The sequence below is a fragment of the Mya arenaria genome, chromosome 13, assembly GCF_026914265.1.
Source record: "Mya arenaria isolate MELC-2E11 chromosome 13, ASM2691426v1".
NCBI lineage: Eukaryota > Metazoa > Mollusca > Bivalvia > Myida > Myidae > Mya > Mya arenaria.
This window is the reverse complement of record NC_069134.1, coordinates 63563612-63588724: the sequence shown is the minus strand read 5'-3', so window position 1 is coordinate 63588724 and position 25113 is coordinate 63563612. Positions and strand designations below refer to the sequence as shown.

Here is a 25113-nt window from a genome sequence, read left to right as displayed (position 1 = left end):
ATTTGTGTACAGTCAGCTACGCGCCTGATTGAGTATATTATACAACACTGAGAAAACCAGATAAGTATAATGTTCGACCAAAATGATAAAAAATTATTATCAAAACAAAAGTAATAGTAGTCCCCATCTAAACCTAACCTAAAATGTTAATACAGATATGTAATGTACATAGGAAGTTCTACAGCCATACCTCATGCTGATATTTAAACTTATTCTACATATGAAACAACTAAAGAGTAAGGCATGCAATGTCAAATATTGTCTGTCCTCCTTTGAAGAAGAAAAACATCCTGCCTCATATTGTTATACAAGGTTACATTATACCAATTTTTAGGTAAAATAGTGTACAAGGCTTGTAATAGTCTTGAAAAAATGTATGTGAGAAAGAATTAAAAAAGAAAATAATGTGTGACAAAGGGCAAATACAGTGCTGAAATTAATATTTGTTTGTTAGCTGGATAGAATTGTAAATTACAGTTATGAAAATAGAGATAAAAGTCAAGTTTTAAATTTGTGACATCTTTCATCATACATATGTCTTTCATAATGACTTTGTGAATACAAATTTCAACTTACTTTCGGTCTTGAAAAATATGTGTTACATCTTCATTAATACACTACATTTATACTAAATTATATATTGAGCATCTACGTATAAGGGACGAATGTGGTAAACCAGTCTCATAACAACTATAAAGAGAAAATTTAAAAGTGAAGTTAGTACATATCATACATATTATTAGGAAAGATATGGCTACAACGTTGCTGTTACCTCGATGCGCCATTACTAAACGCCAGAAACTCTCGTAACATGCTGTAATGTCAAAGCATTAGTTAGCATTCACGATTTCGGGGCAGGATTATTCATAGCATGCCTTTTAAATGCACTAACATCATATATTTGAATGTTAAAAACTCTATCCTAAATAACCTTTGTGATCCTTTAATAGATCTTTTCTATGTGTCTTATACTTTCTAGCAATTTTCACATGGTTGAAAACAGCAATAAAAATTTCCAGGCACTTTGCAGTTTCACTGCATACAAATTATTATGTATCTTGCAATTTCTTTAATCAAAAAGCTTATACATTTGCTTGTGCATTTGAATTCATTATCAGAGCTTCACCAAAGGAAGTTTGGTAGTACAATCGAAACCTGTTGGCTCGATATCCCAAGGACTGGCCCAAATACTTCGAGGCTCGCAAAAATCGAACCAAGGGGGCATGCTTACAAAGAGTAAAACAAAATTGGGCTTGACATAGAGTTTGAGCTTACTAGGAAATCAAGCCAAGCGATTTCAAAGCCAACAGGTTTCGACTGTATGTTGCTCCTTTAAAATGGGCTGAAACTTCAAAAATGGTACAAAAACCTCCACTATTTTGAGAAAACTTCCAAAAGTCGATACTTTATTGAATCTAGAAGTGAAATGAATCATTTCAATACAATTTTGTAAAGTTTGCAAGCTATAATTGCAATTAATTATAATTATTTAAACTTTAACATAATAGTTGCACAAAAGTGACCTAAACATTCACATTCCAGAGAAAATACAATGGCATGAAAGTTCATAATTCCAATTTCTGCACTATAAGATATTTTGACATGTGAACAGCCACTTCTCAGATGATCTCTGCTTAAATTTCATACAAAGACTATATAAATACAAAAAACTACATGATTTTATTCTTGGATTGGATCATTTGGCACACAGACAAAAGTTTTCCACATACACACCAATATAGATAAATAAAGACACAATAACCCGTTCAGTAAACATACCTGTCGCCAATGGATCCCTTGGGTTTCCAGAAGCCAAGGTCAATGTCAAAATCAAGCTGGTCCATATTGACGTACGTGTAGTGGTCCTCACTCTCACGTAACTTGCTCTCCATCGCACCATTCGCAACTATAAATAACATAACATGGTTGTTAGTCAGTATATTTCTTTATGCCATATTATAAAATAATTTTGTAACCTTGAAAGACGGCACATTCATAATTATTTTGATGGAATCTCCCTGTTCTCATAGAGCCAGGGTCAATTGAGCATGAAAATTGTTATCAGGCCTTAATTATTAAATGGTTAGTTTAGCCTTTCCTGACTGACTAAAAAGACAACCCGCCAACCAAAGGTGTTTTTAGTCTGGATGGTCATATTTTAAAGTTTTTTGTTGTGTCATTTCACTGAGGTTGATTGGTCACGAATTTTTTTTTTATGCTCCCTCAGTCTAAAATAGGTTATCTCATCCTGCCATCTTACCAGGTATGGAGTCCATTGCCACATGGGCCACAAATGGCTGGGGGAGGCCTATTACTTTGCCCAGAGTCTGAAATAAAGGTGGAAATTATGAAAAGGTTTTAAAACAGACACACAGTCATACCTATCATGGCTTTGCTTGTAATGATATCATTTTCGTAATCAGAGATATAGGATAAAACATGGATGTATGTATGTGTTGAAAGAGAACAGATTCCTTTACCTGTGGACCAAGCAGCAAATAGTCGCCCAGTCCTGAAAAAAGAAATTACATACATTTTAAATTACATACATTTCCATTTGCAAACACATCGTTTCACACACATTACATAGTATAATGATGCATTATACTTGGCAAACATTTTACAAACATATTGATGATCATGGAAAACCTTTATCTCTTGTTTGGTTTTCAAGAGGGACGAAATTAGCTCCCAACAAATTCTTCTCGCTTCTCAAATTAAACATGTAGCCTGGTTTTCAACAAGAGCACCAGAAAGGGAACAATGATTGCCAATCCTCATCTGTTGTTTTGGCTTTTTTCAGTGGAACAAGGGGCATAACTCTACAGTTATTTCAGTCAGAGTCATGGGCCTTGCTACATATGAACTGATTGTTGTAACAAGTGTACACAGTTTAATGTGCTTATCTTAAATGGTTATTTAGTTATGGTTAAGTTAAACTTTAAGTTATACTTTTCAAACTATCAAGGGCATAGCTTGACAAATATTGAAGCTAATTTTATTGCATTCAGGCCATAGTGCCATTTGTAACCTGTGTTAAAAGTTTAATGTTAATATCTTAACTGTTATGACCAAGGTTAAAGCTTTTACAAGTTTTTGCAAGCCAATGACAAAGAGGCTGTAATAATATTTAACTTGATTTTTTCAAAAAAACTGACAATGTTTAACAAGCTCCAGGCAGAAGCAAAAACAAGAGCTGTCACAGAGATAGCGTGCTATCGACTATTCCGCTGCTTTTTGGTGTGTAGATTGAAAAGTTTTGGCGAAACATGCATGGATCACTGTTAGATTAGATTTTAATGCAATACATGATGTGCTGAGATATTTACATAAATTGAATGGAAAATATTTGAGGTGGTACACAAACTTAAACATAAATTGTAAGTAAAAGAAGGGGCATAATTTTGTCAAAATGTTTGATAGAGTTACCTCCTCCTGTGCACAGGTTGGGGACATGATGGTGAACAAGTGTGCAAAGTTTCAAAGCCAGATGTCAATGGACTTTGAAAATATTTGAGGTGGTATGCAAACTTTAATGTAAATTCTAAGTAAAAAAAGGGGCATAATTTTGTCAAAATACTTGATAGAGTTACCTCCTCCTGTTTACAGGGTGGGGGCATGATGTTGAACAAGTGTGCAAAGCTTCAAAGCCATATGACAATATTTGAGGTGGTATACAAACTCTTACAAAAACTTTAACATAAGTGGTTACGCCGACGCTCGGGTGACTAGGATAGCTCTCCTTAGCTAAAAAGCAGAAGGTGTTTACAAACATGGTAAGGACCACAGGTCAATGTTTTATGTCAAATAACTGAGTACTGGGTCCAGCAAGATAATTTTTTAACTGAAACTAACCTAACCTACAATTTAATGAGAAATCCTTTTGTTTAGAGAAACTAAAGAGCGATAAAATGTTGACCATGTTAACTCTAGAGTTAATGATTCAATCTGGCTGTTGATTGAACTATTTTTACAATATTCTGCCAACTTATAATTTTGGTAAGGATAACAAATGCTTAAGTTAAAGAGCAGAAAGTGTTATAATCCAGACAACTATGTGGACAATGATGTCACCTCACAACAAGATTCCTTTATATCTGCCAAGCTGCGGATATAAATACATGAACATACTTGGGAAGTGTTTTCTTTCACGTTCCGACTGCCTGCGAGCACTCAGCACGGACGGAGGGTCAAGGTTTGGGCTTGAAATCCCCTTCATGTGATAATCAGCTGCGTCCAGGGGAGAACGGGTACTTTTCATTGGTTTTGACTTAGTGTTCTAAAGATACAAAGAAAAAGAGGATTGGTTAAAACATTAAAAATGAATGTTGAATAAGAACTCAATGCAGCCCCCATAGAATTAGATTCCTTTAAAAATGTTTGTAAAGAATTGCATTATATTGCCCTTTATTTTCTTAGCATTAACGACGAAGGTATAATGAAAAACATTAACTTAACGACTGAATGCATTTCCAACAATCACTCTTCTTTTTCAGATTGAAAAAGGCACTACAAGATCACACAATAAGGTGAAAATTGCCACATGTACGATCATGAAGTAATACTTACGTTAATCAATTGATCCTCATGTGTAAGGTTGTGCGTCTTGTTGTTCAAGTTAAGTGACAGCTCCTGCACCTTCTGTAGGAGAAAATCTGACAACTCCTCGTATAGCTTCTTTGTGTCACCCTGGATACAAACAAAAGGGTCAATGGATTATAAACCAGTTTAACATTTAGTTATGTTTAATCTTCCATAAGAAATTTTTAGTTCTTCCTAAAGCTTATTTGGGTCACACTGAAAAGGGGCAGAAGTCAGAATGTTATTGTAAACAAGAGCTGTCGTAAGACAGCGTGCTTGACTACGCCACTTTGTCTTAGAAGTGAAAACAATGAAGAAATATGTGCCAGTCAAAAACAATAAAAAAATCAAATTAAAAAGTGAACAAGAATCCCAATGTGACAAAACCGGGTTTTTTAATGCTCGGCAGAAGAAATTCAGTTTCAACTGTTTTCTTCTATTTTTTTTTGTAACAGAGACCTTGATCCTTGGGGCCCAAAACACAATCCCAAAAGCCCTCTATAAACTCTTCCTACATATCAAGTTTCATCATGGTATGTTAGTCATAACTTATGTTATTTAGTACCAACTGGTAATCTATTTTAAATTAATTATATTAAATTAAATGAAAAAAAGTCACTCAAGGGCCAAAATTTGTATTTAGGGTTAAAATGGAGTTATGTAACCTTGTTGTAAGATGGTCGTCAATAATTCTGTGAAGTATCAAGTCGATTGAATGAAGGGTATAGAAGTTTGTTTATTAAAATCAAAACTTGCCCTTAAACTTGAACCTGACCTAAAATTTTAACCTTAGTTCCTTAGTCAATCAGGGGCCATAACTTGTATGAAGGATAGTATTATGTTATGTAACCTCATTGTGTGATGGTCCTGAACTATGTGAAGTATTAAGTCAATTGAATGAAGGATAAAGAAGTTATTGATAATTATCCTAACCTGCCCTAAAACTTCCTAAGTTCCATAGTCAATCAGGGGCCATAATTTGTATAAAGGATAATATGGAGTTATCTAACCTCATTATGTGATGGCCCTGAACAACTGTTTGAAGTATTAAATGAATTGAATGAAGGGTATTGGAGTTATAAGTATACAACCCAACTTGCCCTAAAACTTTAACCTAAGTTTCTAAGTCGATCAGGGGCCATAAATTTTACTAAGGATAACATGGAGTTATGTATCCTCATGGAGTGGTGGTCCTGCACAACTGCATGAAGTATCAAGTCATTTGAATGAAGGTTATTGGAGTTATAAGTGAAAATCTCAACTTGCCCTAAAGCTTTAACAAGATGCCGACGCTGGGGCGAGTAGTAAAGCCCTCCTTATTCTTCGAATAGTCAAGTTAAAAAAGGGTGAAATAAATCATAAACTTGTTTAACTGTTATTTGTGTTTAACATAATTAATCAATTAGTGTTGGATTCATGGGATCTTAAATGCTCTGGTCAAACGAAACCTGTCATGTGGAGGCTTCTTGCACAAATTTAAAATTACATATATGCAGTACTTTTACTTGTTTATTAATTAAGGACAAAGATTGGTACATATTTGGTTAAAATATCTTCCTATGTTATTTTTTGCAATTTTTTTTTATTATTGAGGCGAGGCAAATATGGCAAAATGAATGTTACTTTCTACAAAAAAAAAAGAAACCGTCTTCATTATATTATATTATAACTGTAATAGTGAATCACTATACCCCAGCCTTGTGAATGTTGCTTGTGAGTTTTGCCACTTTGTCTGTGATCATCGTGTCCCCTGTTGCAGTCACCAGAAGATTCATCACGCCTGGAATTTGAGTAACAGTCATGAAATTTCACTCATTTTTGTTGAAGTAAAATTGAAACATTACTGTCATTAAAAGTTATTCTGTGTTCATATATGTATATATATATATATAAGATATATATATATATATATTTAAGAAAAATTAAATTTTCAGCAGTGTTCCAAACAATGGAGATTTGTTTTATTGGGAGTAACCTTAAATGACTGAATTGAAGGTATTTGTGCCGAAATCAGCCGATTTTTTAAAAAGTCCAAACTATCCATCTGTGAAAGTGTGGCTTTAAGATGTATTTTGGATAACAGCCATGCAAACCTGAGCCTCTTTACTGTCAACTGTTTGAAAATGCAGACTATTAAATTATAGGGACCATCTTATCCGCAAAAGATTTTCTGAGTAGCTATAATATCGCTTTAAAAAATAATAAAGCTATGTCAGTTCAGCGAAAGTTTATATGATTTTGCAAGTACCGGGTAAAAATTTTAATTTTAATTTGTAACCCTCATTTGATATTAAACTTTAATTTGTGATCTTACCATATTATGTCTAATACTCATTGAGAAGATTTGCCCCATAATAAGTACATTGTTAAACATAATGCATCTATATATGATATAATATATCAATCTCTAAAAAGCCTTGGATTATAAAAGATTATGATTATTCAGATTTCAAAATGATGATCAGACTAATTGCCATAAAATATTTATTTATTGTCTTTATGAAATTATACATTTTGCAAATCTCATATCAATATAAAATGGATGGTATTGTGACGAATGGATGATACTGTGACGGTATTGAGACAATGGATTTAGAAAGCTAGAAAGAATATTAATAAAGGAGATTAATCATTGCAGATTATTGGCATCTAATTGGCGTGTGTGAATTCCTGAAAAGAGAAATGTGTGACAAAAGCAGTGAAGTAATCTACAAAAAAAACGACTCAATAGAGTGCAAGAACTCAATATCTGCTTCTATTTCTATATATGCAGTTACTGAGTTATTGCACTAGGGTGAGGGTAAGTTTACATAAATGTGCAGATTACTTGTTTGTTGAACATATCTATTATCTACCAATTTCAAAAACAAAGCTTTATCTATGGAAACATTGTTACAATGCTGTGCATTCGTGTAAATCGCATCACTTCTTTGAATACAAGAAAGCCGTAGAGAGAATGGCAACCTTCATCTGTTGTGTTTGTTCAGACAACAAGGGACATAACTCAATAAGTATTAAACCAGAGTTATGGACCTTGATATACATTTCTATTGTCTCTGGTCTCATGTATACAATGTTTCATTTGAATATCTTGAACCTTTTTTGAGTTATGGCCAAGTTTAAATTATTTGCTCTACGACGCCAACGATGACGACGTCAACAAAACCGAGGCTATCACAATATTCCGAATGCTATCTTGAAAGAAACACATGAGCTAATAATAATAGAGTCGAAACCCTTTAGCTCGATATTTCTTGGCTCGATTGACTCGATGGCTAGAACTGGATGTAAAACCGAATTTGTTTTACTCTTTATAAGTATTCCCGCTATGTTCGATATTCGCAAGACTCAAAGTATTTTGGCCACTCCCGGCGACATCGAGCCAATGGGTTTCGACTGTAATAACAACACTATCCTTTAAGAAACAAATTTAAACAATCAGAATTCATAACTTTCTTAACATGAACAAATTGAGATTTCAACATAAACATGGATAAAGATGAAAATTAGTGATCGTAAAAGGAGAACTCTACGTCTACAAGGGTACATAACTCTAGCCTTACCATTGGCACCTGGGAGGTCTGTCAATACATGCAAGTTAGGCAATAAAGGAATGAAAGCCATGCAACAGTTGTAAATCATAATTCAACCATTATGGGGTTTTCCAATATCAGGGGGTTTTTCATCAAGATTCCTTGGAGCAATTTTGTAACAATGTGAGATTTTCAGTGCAACTTTCTACTGTTGATATTTTCTTAATTTGAAATAACTCGAAGGATTTCAAATTTATTGGCATATGCACTCCTTTGATTTTTTTATTCAAAATTAACAGTGGTCAAAATTAACCCAAGCCCAATAGCCCTGGTAAAATGTCTTCCGGGCTTGCTAAAATTCTGAAGTTTATATAGCAGGGCTTGTTAAAAAAATATGATAGCAAGCAATAGTATAAGAATTCATACTTGCTCGTCTAATTTCAATGACTGAATAACTGAATGAACATCTATTATATCATTATACCACATGGCACCTGTGCCAAAAATATAGAAAACCCCATAAAACATGAATTCCAGGTTAAATTTTTGTTAGTCACTTCAAACATATAATATTTGATATAATTTGAAAATGAATAAGTTGTACACACATCTGCTACAATATCACCTATAATATTCCAAACAGATTATTGTACTGATGCAAGTTTAGTTATATTTATATGACAAGGTGAAATATTTAAAGGGACTAGACACCAGATGATACCATTGCAAGAAAAAAGATAATTGTCAAAAAGTTGTTATCATTGTGTACAACACATTGAATCTTACTAACTGATGGGTCACAATGCTTACGACACATATATCTTTCACAGAATTTGCCTGTTTTTCCAATTCGTAATTTACTAGGTTTGTGTTCCGAGTAAATACGAGTAAATTAAAATATCGCATCGGTATATATATCCTGTACTAAGCACATGACTTTCACATGCTATTTATACAAATTATGAACTGGGAAACCATTATGTACTATTTTTAAACTGGCTAACTCAGCTGAGACAGCGACAAAATATTCTTTTCATCATGTAAAATGATGTTTTATTGGCCTCATGCTAGCTCGTATTGATAATTCTACTCTTGTTTTTAGGTTCTGTAATTGCCCATATTGGGGTCATCTGGTGTTTAATCCCTTTAAATGATAAAAATAAAGATATGCCAGCAAACATAAGGGCTAGCACCAGTATAATAGCTGTAATTATAGATTATTGATCTTTTCAAATATAAAAAAGCAACACACTTCAAAAAGAATAAGCAAAAATGCTTATAAATAGCAAAATTTTCAACTGACCCCCCAAAACACATTTAGCTTAGATTATACTTAAAAGATTCTTCACGCTTGATAGCGAGAAATACCATATAAAATCTTCCTTGAGTCTGTTTCCTTCGTAAAATCATACTGGTGTCCATTTCGAGATGCCAAGAGAAAGTTCCCCCTGTTGGGGATCAGACCCACAAGCTCTTTGATAAAAAGCTGACACCTAAACCACTAGACCACTTTTAACCAAGGAGTAAAACATCCCTTTATTTTAGCAAGAAAGAATAAAATCCTGAATATCTATGAATCCTCTTTCCCTCAAAATCTATAAAAAATATCCAAGGCATTCCTAATGCACTTACCGACATCCCTGTCGATATACTCAAAGAATGCTGGAACAATACACAGCAACTGAACAATCTCCGACGCTAGTAAACACTTGTAGTCTCGGTAACTGAAAATAATGACAAAATTAACATTCACCTAGTTTATTGTACAGGAAAAGTTTATGGCCATATTCTATTATTTGCAATGGCTAATTATGTCATTGTCTATATCAGTATGGAGCACTGATTAGATATGTGCAACATCATTTAACCAATGGTATATGATGTTTCAATTATCAGCTATTATTTTATACGAACATATATTGTCAATAACAATAATTTATCTATTGCTGAAGATTTCCTAATAAATAATTTTGGTAAATATTTATTCAAAATGTAAATATATGGATAAATCACCTTATTCTGGTCTGTTCATGACGTATGACTACAGAATGGCAAGCTTTTAAATTTCTCAAATGATGCTAGTGCACCTTATTGCACTTGCTTCCATACCCTCTGCCATTCATAGAGAATGTGCAATCATTTCTTAATTAACAATTATGTGACAGAAATGGACAAACTTAAGTTTTTTTGTTTTTTTCTGACATATCCTTCATACCTAACCTTCGGTTTATAAGATTATGTACATTTAAATAACTGAAAATTAAGTCTAACGAGGGCTGTTCTTATAGTTTGTGGACAGGATCAAATTTGTACCACTAGTTACTAATATAAGCAATATAAAATAAATAATATCAAATAAATGAAATGTCATACCATATATTGTGAAGTATTGAAAATTTCATTAAAAAATATTGCTTGGAAGGCTTTCAACGTGCAGTTCTTAACAGCAATCTCTTCTAGCACGGAATACTTTGACGTGCATGGCAATGATAACTATATCATTTATAGTTGCATAAGATTAATTCAAATATGTATTTGACTAGCTTGACAATAATGGTCCAAAGGTTAGAAGTGCCAAAGCAAATTAATTTTCTATCTGAATACTTTATAACTTACAGTTGAGAGATTTTCATCTTTGGTGCATTGTTCCTTCCGGGGATGGAGTTCGACAGTTTCGAGAGCTCAGCAACAGTGTAGAACAAACACAGGTACAACTTGTCATACAGTCCTCCATCCTATAATATAAATATTAATCATATTTTTTAAAAATAAGAAACATAAGTTTTGACAAGGCACGAAAATCAGAATGCAAGTTATACAAATATGAAGATAGCTGCTTAAAGGTCAACTGAAGTGGTAACCAATATGTTTAAAATATTATGACAAAGGTCAATTTTTAAAGCAAGATATTTAAGCTATTAATCATTTAATGATTTTGATAATACATGCTTTGAGAGATGACAATGACTGGGGTCAATCTGTTGACCTAAAAATCAAAAGGGATATTCTGCTGGGCTTTAAAAAACTATTGTGATATATCAATATGATGGAAATCATATTGCAATACAAAATCAGACAAAATTTCAATATATATTGATATATTGATGCAGCCCTAGAGCCCCTGTACTAAACAATTGAGACTTCAAATTAAAGACTATAATTATATATCTATGTTTATCATTGAAATACCTCTTTCAGATCTTTGTCGATTTTGATTGCGCCAAGTAGAATACACACGATTCTACATCGGATGTCTTTTGGTAACAGGAAAAGGTCCATTGTATACAATTTTCTGCAAAATACAAAAGTAGAATGAAGAAATCAGCCCAATGAGGCACTTAAAGTGATAACTAATAATGAATCAAGGGATTTATGACGTAAGGTACCGAAACATTCTATATTCTAATATCTCTTGGTACCTTCTGGCATAAGTCCCACAAATAATGTATGCATAATATTTGTGCCAAAGGAATTATAAACATAGCTCTCAATTCTTTTTATTTTGACTCGTTTTTAATGAAAGCACGTTATACAAATTATTTTTTAAGACTACTGGGCCCCGTTTCAAGAAACTTCATAAGGCTTATGATGGTAAATTTCCTGGCGTAACCCCTGTTTTGGGCATAAACTACGTTTCAAAAAATAATTGTATGAACATTTATTGCATAGCTCCTGCCAATGACTTTACGAGTGTCCCTGAGCACTCTTAAGCAGCATAAGGTTTATGCCGAATACATCTTATTGAAATGGGACCCTGCTTGCTACGCCACTAGTTGGAATCTCTTTTCGGAAATCAGAGACCTTACGAGAATCTCTTCCTTTTAACATTATGTCACAATGACTGACAAGTTATAATTTTACTCTTAGTTCAATTGAGTTTCATTGCAAGAGATCAGTCGAAATATGACAAATATTATGATGAGGAGCATTGGGACAAGCTCATGTAACAAAATTAAGTCAACAAAGCCTATTTGAGACTCGATGTCAATGTCCAAAACCCAATTTTAACATGTACAGGACACAGAAATTTTTCAGATTTGTCATGGTTGCATATTTTTTTTATCAAGTTCAATATTTATTTGCTAAAGGCCACTGGCCCAAGACAACAAAATTCAGAGTTGTTTGTGAGATAATACCAAGTGCTAATGTCTTACTCATATATCTTCAGTTTACTACGATGTGAATATGGCGGTAGAAGAAAACTATAAATCACTTACCCTACTTTGCTAAGTTTGGCCACTTCTAAAGTTTCTTTGACTAAATGTGTTGGCATGACAAATTCTAATGTGGCCTGAAAATACAAAGACTACATGATAAATACATTGAAAAACGTTTGATTACATCCATACCAACTCTTAGAAAAATAAAGGTAGCAGAACACTGGAATGCTTCTACAAGAAACAGAGGATCCAGTATTTTGGCATTAACGGGGGTACACCTGGGGAATCCCCACCCCACTACAAGTGTGGATAATTGGTACGCACAGACAGAGACCAAAAGTGCTATAAACAAGTTCAGTTTTAAAAAGACAAAAAAATCAGCACAAGACTTAACCACTGTGATATCACTGCTAAATCGATGATACAGTTAACAATATCTTATTTGGTGGCAAAACTAGTACTGGTGTCTATTTTGAAAGGCCAAGAGAAGGTTCACCTGCTTAGGTTTGAACAAGGACCCCTTACGCGAGAACAGACATCTATATCACTAGACCTCTCTCTACCTTCCTTTGCTTAGGTTCGAACCCATAACCTCTTGGCAAGAACAGACACCTTTAACATTAGACCTCTCTTACTGTTCCCATGCTGAGGCACAAAATATCTCCTAGGAATCCTGCGGAAACGGCCACTGATTGTTTCTGATATGTTTAAAGGGAAAGGAAAAGAAGTTGAACTCACAACTAGAAGCAGCATAAGCATGTTGCACCTCTCTCGGTCACTAGCCCGAGCATCGAGAATATCCTGTATGAACGTTCGCCGGTACTTTAGCACCTGGAAATCCCTAAAACATAGACAGTAGGTGATTACGTACTGTTTTCCAAAGGTTTGATTTTTGGCAACACCACATTTCATTGATGGAAAATTTTATTAGTCAGTTTTTCCTGTTTCAACTACAAAAAAGAATTAAGCAGTTCTGTACAATTTACTTTACATCAAAAGATACAGATACAAGTGGGATAAGCAGCTTCTCTGTTTTCATTACAAAAACAACAACAATGAAACAGTAACTGGTAGAAACTATATTCCAAACAACACGGCAAACCTTTTTGAGTATTTTTTCTCCAGGACGAGGTCTTCTTCGGCATTTTGGGCAAGGTATTTCAATCTCCGTCTGTCTGAGTCTGAAAAAGTAACAATGTCTGTGTCCGGACAAGAGAAAAATGTCTTATCTAAAAAGTGTCCAATGTCTTGAGTCTGAAAAAGTGTACATGTCTGAGTCTGAAAAGAAAGTGTACAATGATGCTATGTTCTTATCAATGATTTGACTAGGGAAGGAGGCAATTGGGAAATATCAGATTGATTTAGATTGATTTAAGTCAGGGAGAATATTGACGCATCTGGTCAGTGAAACACGCCTGATAATAGGAATTGTCACACTGCTGTTCCAGAGGTGGAAAAATATGGAAGCAAATACATATTGATAATGTATACATAAATATGTTATAGATCATAAAATGACTGTAACACTTACCAATATTGCTGGGCCCATTAGCTGGAAACCGTATCATCATGTGGGTGGCCTGAATGAATTTTAAGAAAAACATTTAGCATACTCTTGTGTACACAACACTGCAGATGGACAAACTATTTTGTCTGTATTGCCTCTAGGGATATAAGGGAATAACTCAACACACACAGTTAGGCCACACCAAATTGATATTTCGTTCCGCAGATTTACCGCTCCTATTTATTTGAAAATGTAAAAAAAATATTTTAATTTTTTTGTGCGCCCGCACCTCCATTTTGATCGCCAAGCAGATTTTTTTCAGGTATAATTTTTCTACGCTAGATTTTGTGTTTTTGTCAAGGGAAGTTACCGATGCATAGTGTTTTTATACTGTATATCGATCGGTTTAGCCTGGGTATCAATAAATTCAATCAAAATGGCGGCTTCCGGTATAAACAATGTGGCTCGAAGTTTGGAAACTGAATCTTATTTTTGACAATAAATATGTTTTGAGAATGCTTGAAGTCATTGTTGATCGTCTCATGCACTAAAGGATCATTAATTAAAGCAATCATTATGCAATAAAGCATGTGTATCTGAGACTGGTAGCAATTTTATTGTGAAATTAGTGACTTGTTTTGAATGGAAATCGGAATGATCAACTACTATTTTATTCAAGTCATAATACAAGGGACCAAAATTTAACCTCGTTACGATGATGCTGAAGATGACAGGTCAACTTAACTGGAACATGAGTCATTGTTTGGTCCAAATTGATGTATCAAGCTCATTTTTGATCAAATTCTGACAAAACAACAGTTTTTAACAAATATCTTTTTACAAATAGCGATATAAACAATGGTCTGGATATACCTCAACATAAGTAAGCCTTAGTTTATCACCTTATATTTTGTTTTTATTTGCAGCATAATCCGGGATTGTAATGCACTTGTCAATTGTAACCACTGCCCCCCCCCACCCCTCCCCCTCGTTCCAGGGGTATACTGAGGACAGCAGAGGCAACGGGCTATGTTTTTCCTTTCAGGTGGCCCCGCAGTGCCTAGTGAATGTGGTTTTGTCTTCATATTGAAAATAGTCGGGAATGGGCCTCACATAGGTATCCGGGGTTGCGGGGCCATTTGGCATGGATTTTACCAGCAGTGTGTCCCTGCAGGTCGGGTATTTTACCCGGGTTTTGAAAGACTGGAAGTCAAAGTCCCCGCTATTCCGGATTTAGGGGGGCATATACAATTGGCTGGTGCATAAAAACATCTAAATAACCAAAAAAAGTACTCTGAAAAATACCCTTGTTCTTTTTGTTTTAAGAAGCACATGTCATTGCATTTCCTGTGATAATAAAAACAAAATTTAGTCTATGGTATATGGAGTCTGATGTTTAATGATGCCTGTGTAAGTGATCATTTTTTACAAATCCAAAATCAATCCTAAGTATGTCTAAATACAGTTGCATATGATGTTAAAATGATTCAGGTAGATTTATATCAGTCGTTTCAAACTTTTTACTAAAAGCAGGGTTATTTCTTATTATGAATGATCGTCATATTAAAGTACGTTTTAATTGTATAAGACATTAGATTTATCCATATAATGTTTGTACTAAACACGGATGAATAAATAGTATGTATTCCGACATTTTCCCAATGTCCATTAGAGGTTCAGTTCAAGATGGCATTAAAATGGGTTTAAGGGCAATTATATTGAAAAATCTTTCTTATTTATATTGAATATAAGGAAAAATATATTTTTCGCTCTTCGCTCACTTCGGTTTTTATGAAAACTGACAAAATTGTATTTTTTTTCGCTCGCTAGCTCCAATTTTTTTTGGCAAAAATCCGAGGAACAAAACATTAATTTGGTGAGGCCTTATAGGACTTTGATCATATACATATCATCATATTAAACATGTATTTTAAGTCCATATATCCAATACTCTTACAGTTATGGACATTATTCAAGTTTTTGCAAGACCCCAATGCTATTCAACAGGGGTTTTTTTTAGCATCGAAAAAAGGAGTAATGAAATTAATGAATTACAAAGTTATAAAATTTTCTAGAAGATTGTTCAGAAGCTTGTAAACATCGTTGTTAACTTTCAACATTCAATTAAAACCAAGTACAGCTCAAACACTTGTCCCAAACCTTGTTACAAATACAGCAGATCACAAAATTATCCATTTAATTTCAAGAGCAGTAAGATGTGAAAGTTAACAACAAAGACATTGATAACATTGTTAACTTTAACAAAGTTCTGAACAATCAGCCCATAAACATGATTTTACTGATGGCATAAACAAAACATGAACACTACCTTTTCCCCATACACCCCGGTGACGTCAATCCTCTTTAAAGATGACGGGACAAACCATTCTTTTGAAAGTTTACGCCTCTGAAATTCAAAAAAATGTCTGATTAGCTTATTAAACATGGAAACTGAATGGCTTCCATAAACTTACTCAGGTTGATCTGCTAAAATATTATTAAGTAAAGAGACACATCAAGTAAAATGAGTACAAGCTAAAACCTTAAAGTTATTAACTAGCAATGTGGCAGCATTGGCTAACATGTGGAATTAAAATTTTAAATTTGCAACCTTATTGATTTTTTAAAAATTGATGACTATTAAAATCTTGAAAAAATTAACAATAAATTGTAGACATAAGTTAACAAAATGATGCCATGGATATTGACAAATAATGGCTGTGGACATACTAAAGTATACTGTGCATTGTATATGCTTTTATGGTATAGTGAAATCACAGCCTCTTAAATGCTAACAAATTTCTTTCCTAATGTATACTAGTTCATACTTATTTCCATTAGCATGACAAACTACATGTATTTGTTTCCTGTGTAGATTCAAGTATTGGTGTCCATTTTGAAAGACCAAAAGAGTATTCAATTTACCAACTCTCAGAGGGTCATAGTGGTGTATTGGTATAAATGTAGGTGTCGATCTACTTCTACCCCCAAAGAAGTAGTGGGTATGAGCATTTTCAGCAGTAATTATCAGGCAGAACAAGACATTATAGGCAGTGTCCGTCGCCAGACTCTGGGCAGGGTTGGGTAGACTTACTGTGTTACATCTCATCTTTTTTTCATATCATTTTTGTACATTTTGATAAATTTGTATGGAGTGAATTCTCTGGTATCATATATACATTTTGACTTGTCTGCATCCTTCATGTGATGTTAAGATGGAATTTAGAACCCTAAAGTGGGAAACTTACCCTTATCATTGGATGAGGTGTAAGGATAAAGAGAATAATTTATATAATTTATAGCCAAGGAAATTGTTGAGTAAACAAGGATGAATGACATCTAAACATTACCCAACCAATATTAGAGGAGATAGAAAGAGGATGGAGGCTGGCACGCAACCTTGGTTTGGGCAAGTGCAACATTTCACCTCAAAGGGAGGCGCAGAGCCTCAACTTGAATCACAATCCGATCCAATGATATTGTGAGCAATTTAATCGACTTGTACGAATTTAATTTTAATATAAATATCTTACTATAGGGTGGTCTGTAAGGGCACTGTCAGCGAAGAAGTGTTTCACCTGAAGCCTCTCTGCAGCTGTAATATGAACTCAAGATTAAGGTTTATATATAAGATTAATTCTACGATGTTGGATTCAAGTGTGTGTATTTTTTAGTAACTATAAGAAGTTATTTTTTTGATAATTTATCAGTATAAGACTACATTAACAAGCAAATTCGTTGAATTGATATCCCCCGCCTGAGTCAAGGAATGGAAATCAATTGTTGATGAAATATATATATGAGTTTGAGTTTGATTGCAACTGTTTGAAAAAAAATAAATATTGTATATAATATAACAATTAGAATTGACCAAGAAACCTAGTTTATGACTCCATGTTACCCAGTTCCAAACTAATCTAAGATTTCATCAAGGCAAACATTCTGATCAAATTTCATGAAGATTGATCCAGATATATTGCAAAAAATATAGCCTCTAGAGTGTCCACAAGGTTTTTATAAGATCTGACCCAGTGACCTCATTTTTGACCCCACATGACCTACTAGTTTCAAACTATTCCAAGGTTTCATCGAGGCATTCTGATGATGTTTCATGGAAATTAAAGCAGATGTATTGCCTCTAGAGTGTTCCCAAGATTTCTGTAAGAAATAACCTAATGACTAGTTTTTGACCCATATGACCCACTTTTAAAATGCAGTCGAAATTTAACAAAAGAGAACATTCTGACCATGTTTGAACCAATAACCCCCAGAAAAAAAATTCGGACAAGATTTTTGAAAGATTTGACCTAGTGACATAATTTCTTGTCACATGTGACCCAGTTTAAAACATGTCCAAGAGTTCATCAAGTAAAACATTCTGATCAAGTTTCATGAATATTAGACCATACATATTACCTCTAATGTGTTTCAATTTTTTTTCTAAGATTTGACCTTGTGACCTAATTTCCGATCATATGTGACCCAGTTTTAAATAAGTCAAAGATTTCATCAAGGAAAACATTCTGATTAAGTTTTATGAATATTTGACCATGTATAATGCCTCTAGTATGTTCCGAAGATTTTTCTAAGATTTGACCTACTGACCTAGTTTTTGACCCCATGTGACCCACTTTTTTAAGTGGACCATATTTCATCAAGGGGTACATCATGACCAATTTTGAACATAACTTGACTAATCATTACCATGATATGGTTCCGGACAAGATTTTTCTAAGATATGACCTAGTGATCTAATTTTCGATCATATGTGACCCAGTTTTATTTATGTCCAAGAGTTCATCAAGGAAAACATTCTGATTAAGTTTCATGAATATTTGACCATGTATAATGCCTCTATTATGTTCCAAAGATTTTTCTAAGATTTGACCTAGTGACCTAGTTTTTGACCCCATGTGACCCACTTTTAAAAGTTGTCTTGATTTGATCAAGGGGAACATTCTGATCAAGTTTGAACATTTTCTGATCAATGCCTACCAAGATATGGTACCGGACGGACGGACGGAAGGACGGACGGACAACGCCAAAACAACATCACCCTCCCGAAATCTTCAATTCGACGGGGGATAATAATTTACCTGTATACATCGTTAAGTATTTTCTTAGCCAATATTCCATGTGTATAAAACTGTTAAATATGCAACATAAATGTAATAATCCCTTGAACAAAGACATACATGTGATCATGCGTCCATCCAGCATCCAGACGTACGGGAGACAATCTATCAGATGTATGCGGTCTGAAAACAAAAACAATAACATAATACATTTGAAGAAGAAAGTACAAGCTACATTCGTGCCATCTCATTACAGACCGCAAAAATATTGTCAGATCAGAAACACAAAAGCAAGTATCAGAAATAAAATTATAAATTCATTATGCCAATTTAAATAAATCTAGTGTTAAGTATTGGCATAATCTATGTTTCTCGAACAAACTGCAGCATAATATTGTAATTTATGTCAGCACTACTATTAGCAAAACTACTTGAGGGGTTTTTGGCTATCAAATTTTAACAAGAGCAAATCGAGCAAAGCCAATTGCACAAGGGGTATATATGGAAAATTGAATAAAACCCGAGTTACTGGTCATGCTATGTGAGTAGATTCTCTGGTAACACATACACAGATTTGACCTAGGTTATAATTTTGCACAACAATGCCATCACTAACTACACGTGAACGTAATAAAAATAACTGAACTTTTTTTTTTTAAAAACAGAGAAACTGAAGTAAATTCTCACTTTTTTAGTAAATAATTTTATGAATAAGATCTAAATTTTGAACAGAAATTTGGCTTCTGCATTAACCGGTACTTAATAAATTTAAATACCAAAGAAAACCTACAGTAAGGGTCTTTCTCAAGTTGTTTGTTGCCATGGAGACTGAGCTCCAGGATGTGCATGTGTCTTAACTTCCCGACCTCCTGCCAACCGATGTTGTTGTTTGCAAGATTGAGTGTTCCCATGGTAACAAACTTCGCCAAGCAGTCCAGATCACAAATCTGAAAGTAGAAATGCAAATATATACTCATATAAAATTGTAATTTGTGATTGCACAGCTGTCTCTCAGCCATACAGGAATGGAGCTGGGGTCCTTCTGAATTTTGCCTGGAAAAGGGAATTTCAAATAAACATAAATAATTCTTCTTATAAAAATAAAATGCAAGCAAATAACTGGATTCTAATGACAGCATATTGCAGACAATGAAATAATTACAGCTATATTTTTGCCCTTTTTTCCCCGATTTTTATAATAATAAAAAACCTTATAAACATAGAAACTTTTTGACACAAAAAATGGAGAAAAATATATACTTTAAAAGGTGGGGAATGAAGCTAAATTTCTCCCCCAAAAAATAATTCAAAGAAAGCACTGCATGGTATCATACTTGTCTGCAAGGATCTAAGACCTTCAGATAAAACATATATTTTTTTACCATATCAATGAAATTGAATGCAATAGCTTTTTTAATTCTTATTGAAAGTATTTACTTCCAGACATGTTTTTGTATGCAATTGTATGCACAGTATCTTTATTCTGCTCGAATAGGATAAAAGAAGTTATAATAGTTAATGGGTGCTCTGGAGTCAAATATTTGAACAAAACTATTTTAACATGCAAACTTTAATTCAAAATTTGTTTGCTCAATTTCATTCAAACTTATTTAATTTACGACAATAACAGTAAATTATCAAATTATACTAATCACTACATACTTAAAATGTTTGTTTTATAATTATGGGGTTCAGAATAACCTCGCAGTTCCCATTTCCAGCCCAAAAAATAAATATTTAATTTATTACATCAGGTATCGCATATAATTTTGTTTTCTTTTTACTGGGACGGATATGTGTGGAGCCATTGGGGGGTTAGACATTACTCTCTAAGTTTAACATTTCACTTCGAGAATATCAAGCATTAACTGGCATCTGCTGGAACAATTTAAGAACAGTAGATGTCTTTGGGTGCTTAGTTTGGTGGTGATGTTATTTTTTTTATCCAAGAGCAGTGCTGGGTTTTTGTCAGTTTTGGGGGGCTAATAACACTCTTGGAATTGTTTTTTTTCCCAAGAGCAGTACTAGGTTTGTGTCCATTTTGGGGAGCTAATAACACAATTGGAATAGGGATTTTTTTATCAAAGAGCATTGGTTGGTTTTTCTCCATTATGGGGGCTAATAACACTCTTGGATAAGGGCTTTTATCCAAGAGCAGTGCTCGTTTTTTTTCCATTTTGGGGGAGGCTAATAACACTCTTAGAATAGGGATTGTTTATCCAAGAGCATTGGTTGGTTGTTGTCCATTTTGGGGGGCTAATGACACTCTTAGAATAGGGATTGTTTATCCAAGAGCATTGGTTGGTTGTTGTCAATTTTGGGGAGCTAATAACACTCTTAGAATAGGGATTGTTTATCCAAGAGCATTGGTTGGTTGTTGTTCATTTTGGGGAGCTAATAACACTCTTAGAATAGGGATTGTTTATCCAAGAGCATTGGTTGGTTGTTGTCCATTTTGGGGAGCTAATAACACTCTTAGAATAGGGATTGTTTATCCAAGAGCATTGGTTGGTTGTTGTCCATTTTGGGGGGCTAATGACACTCTTAGAATAGGGATTGTTTATCCAAAAGCAGAGCTTATTTTTTGTCCATTTTGGGGAGCTAATAACACTCTTAGAATAGGGATTGTTTATCCAAGAGCATTGGTTGGTTGTTGTCCATTTTGGGGGGCTAATGACACTCTTAGAATAGGGATTGTTTATCCAAGAGCATTGGTTGGTTGTTGTCCATTTTGGGGAGCTAATGACACTCTTAGAATAGGGATTGTTTATCCAAGAGCATTGGTTGGTTGTTGTCCATTTTGGGGAGCTAATAACACTCTTAGAATAGGGATTGTTTATCCAAGAGCATTGGTTGGTTGTTGTCCATTTTGGGGGGCCAATGACACTCTTAGAATAGGGATTGTTTATCCAAGAGCATTGGTTGGTTGTTGTCCATTTTGGGGGGCTAATGACACTCTTAGAATAGGGATTGTTTATCCAAAAGCAGAGCTTATTTTTTGTCCATTTTGGGGAGCTAATAACACTCTTAGAATAGGGATTGTTTATCCAAGAGCATTGGTTGGTTGTTGTCCATTTTGGGGGGCTAATGACACTCTTAGAATAGGGATTGTTTATCCAAAAGCAGAGCTTATTTTTTGTCCATTTTGGGGAGCTAATAACACTCTTAGAATAGGGATTGTTTATCCAAAAGCAGAGCTTATTTTTTGTCCATTTCGGGGAGCTAATAACACTCTTAGAATAGGGATTGTTTATCCAAGAGCAGAGCTTGTTTTTTGTCCATTTTGGGGAGCTAATAACACTCTTAGAATAGGGATTGTTTATCCAAAAGCAGAGCTTATTTTTTGTCCATTTCGGGGAGCTAATAGCACTCTTAGAATAGGGATTGTTTATCCAAGAGCAGAGCTTGTTTTTTGTCCACTTTGGGGAGCTAATAACACTCTTAGAATAGGGATTGTTTATCCAAGAGCAGAGCTTGGTTTTTGTCCATTTTGGGGAGCTAATAACACTCTTAGAATAGGGATTGTTTATCCAAGAGCAGTGCTCGGTTTTTGTCCATTTTGGGGAGCTAATAACACTCTTAGAATAGGGATTGTTTATCCAAGAGCAGAGCTTGTTTTTTGTCCATTTTGGGGAGCTAATAACACTCTTAGAATAGGGATTGTTTATCCAAGAGCATTGGTTGGTTGTTGTCCATTTTGGGGGGCTAATGACACTCTTAGAATAGGGATTGTTTATCCAAAAGCAGAGCTTATTTTTTGTCCATTTTGGGGAGCTAATAACACTCTTAGAATAGGGATTGTTTATCCAAAAGCAGAGCTTATTTTTTGTCCATTTCGGGGAGCTAATAACACTCTTAGAATAGGGATTGTTTATCCAAGAGCAGAGCTTGTTTTTTGTCCATTTTGGGGAGCTAATAACACTCTTAGAATAGGGATTGTTTATCCAAAAGCAGAGCTTATTTTTTGTCCATTTCGGGGAGCTAATAACACTCTTAGAATAGGGATTGTTTATCCAAAAGCAGAGCTTGTTTTTTGTCCATTTTGGGGAGCTAATAACACTCTTAGAATAGGGATTGTTTATCCAAAAGCAGAGCTTATTTTTTGTCCATTTCGGGGAGCTAATAACACTCTTAGAATAGGGATTGTTTATCCAAGAGCAGAGCTTGTTTTTTGTCCATTTTGGGGAGCTAATAACACTCTTAGAATAGGGATTGTTTATCCAAGAGCAGTGCTCGGTTTTTGTCCATTTTGGGGAGCTAATAACACTCTTAGAATAGGGATTGTTTATCCAAGAGCAGAGCTTGTTTTTTGTCCATTTTGGGGGGCTAATGACACTCTCGAAATTGGGATCCTTCTTCATAAAATCCAGATTATTTTATAAATAATTATGTTGTTTGAATACAATGTATACTTAAATACTCTTATAACTTTTTTTAACATATTTAACATTTTGGAAAATGCATACATTTTGCCATTGTGAACATAGTCAAGTATTGGCTTTAAATCTAAAAAAAAAAAACCTGAGTGGTCTTGCTCAATTATTTTATTTTATCAGCTTGTAAATGAATTTAGCATTTAACACAAAATGTTGAATGCAATACTTCAAAAGACATAGCAAACCAGATGCCAAGAATTTCTAAAACTCCCGGGCAAATAGGGCCTTTAGTATCAACACAAAATTTTGAATGTTACATGTCAGAAAGTCAAAGCATCCCAGAAACCAAGCATTTTTGTTACTTTTAGCCAAGACTAAGACCTACAGGGCCTCCATGGAGTAGTAAACTATTATGCCAGAATAAAAATTAACAGGTTTGAGTTTTGGCTTGCTGGCCAGCCATGGCCGCCATGGTTAGAAAAAGCTTAAATGTATATACTTTCTGGCTGTTAAAATATTTGTTTACTTGAAAACAAACTAACAATTATAGGATTTTTATATCCTTTGTAAACATAATACATAAGCTCTATTTAGTATTAAAAATTTTTTATGTTCACATGTTGATAATAAAAGTTTTTTCGACAAACACGCTTAAGAGTCTTTAATAAAAAAAAGTTTTAGTAGTATCAGCTTATTAAGAAACCATAAAGAAATCACAAACGTGCTACATTTATGAATATAAAAGAATTTCATATGTCCCACTTATACAGGATAAGTGAATAATATTTGGTTTTATATTTCAATCTCCTTATTCTTCTATAAACATTACGTTCAATGCCTTTTTAAACAAATGTTGATTCAGATCATCCTGTTAAACAATGTCCATAGTTTGTTCTTTTTCAGACCAAAAATTCACTTGAAAATGCAAATATGGTACTTGAATTTAATATTAATGGTATAAAAACATTATTATGTGAAAATGTCTGAGTACTAACACTTTGAGTCTTTTAAGCATTATCAAAACCAGGGTACAACTCGAAACAGAACTTTGTTTATTATCATTTTGAATATAAAAAAAGTGGAGTTTTAATCTATAATGCTTCTAAAAACCTGCTTTTGCACAGCAACAGAGCTTAAGTGTGCTACTTTTTGGCAACTGAACTTGCATTTTAAGGTTTTGAAGCATTGAATGATTGTGGCTTTTGCTTCCACCAATATCCAGGCAGTATCTATTAGCTTGTCAGTCATCAATGAAACACTGACTGTCGCCAATAGCGATTGGGTATATTCTTAAATGTATAACATGGAACTAACTACTGAAGAGGCTGTCTCATACCTCCGCAAAGCATTCATACATTTACAGTTAGCTTTGGGTTTTCGTCAAACCATAAAATCATTTAACATTAGTCGGCATATCAAAATTGACATATCAACTGTGCTGATTGAAATAGAATTTTAAGGCAATGGTCATTATTAATTATTTTTTTACCTCAATTTGTTAAAAGCACAGATATATCAAAGACAGAGAAGAAATAATTGCTAATAAAGCATGGAAGACTGAAACCTAATAGAGCCATGTAATAGTTAGTGACATGAATTTAAATCTTGGGGGAGAATGGGCAGAGTGAGCGTAGCGAAAGAGCCCTTCATAATTCAGGTCATCAAACTAACATAGAATACAACCTCATTTGGCGAACACATTGTGTGCCTGATGAGTGGCAGACGGCAAACCACCTATAAACACAAGCGGAAGTTGGAATCCTTAATGATTAAGCCTAGCACTTAATGATTGCCTATCTGTAATTTTATTGGCTGTAAAAATAGGTTGTATTCTAAAGAGATTTAACACAGTGATTGTCCCCACCATTTTGTGAATAAGGC

The 25113-nt window shown here is 34.1% G+C and overlaps 1 protein-coding gene across 11 annotated transcripts in view; it reads right to left on the bottom strand.

Annotated features, from left to right (window-relative positions):
- Positions 1–25113, bottom strand: part of LOC128214034 (uncharacterized) — a 65606-nt gene that overhangs the window by 34935 nt on the left and 5558 nt on the right. For 7 of the 11 annotated variants that reach the window (XR_008257858.1, XR_008257859.1, XM_052920254.1 and 4 more), the window contains exons 4-22: positions 19647–19803; positions 18977–19039; positions 17315–17376; positions 16111–16188; positions 13806–13854; positions 13377–13455; positions 13013–13115; positions 12332–12405; positions 11304–11406; positions 10731–10849; positions 9747–9838; positions 8145–8162; positions 6273–6361; positions 4570–4689; positions 4132–4279; positions 2481–2512; positions 2261–2327; positions 1780–1906; positions 773–814 (exon numbers count right to left, since the gene is read on the bottom strand). Coding sequence is in view for 9 of the 11 variants with exons in the window: in XM_052920254.1 (XP_052776214.1) it covers positions 773–814; positions 1780–1906; positions 2261–2327; positions 2481–2512; positions 4132–4279; positions 4570–4689; positions 6273–6361; positions 8145–8162; positions 9747–9838; positions 10731–10849; positions 11304–11406; positions 12332–12405; positions 13013–13115; positions 13377–13455; positions 13806–13854; positions 16111–16188; positions 17315–17376; positions 18977–19039; positions 19647–19803 (1622 nt within the window). In the remaining 2 variants the exon portion in view is untranslated. The remainder of the gene's footprint in view (positions 1–772; positions 815–1779; positions 1907–2260; positions 2328–2480; positions 2513–4131; positions 4280–4569; positions 4690–6272; positions 6362–8144; positions 8163–9746; positions 9839–10730; positions 10850–11303; positions 11407–12331; positions 12406–13012; positions 13116–13376; positions 13456–13805; positions 13855–16110; positions 16189–17314; positions 17377–18976; positions 19040–19646; positions 19804–25113) is intronic. The other 4 variants (XM_052920258.1, XM_052920262.1, XM_052920256.1 and 1 more) reach the window with 2 other exon arrangements.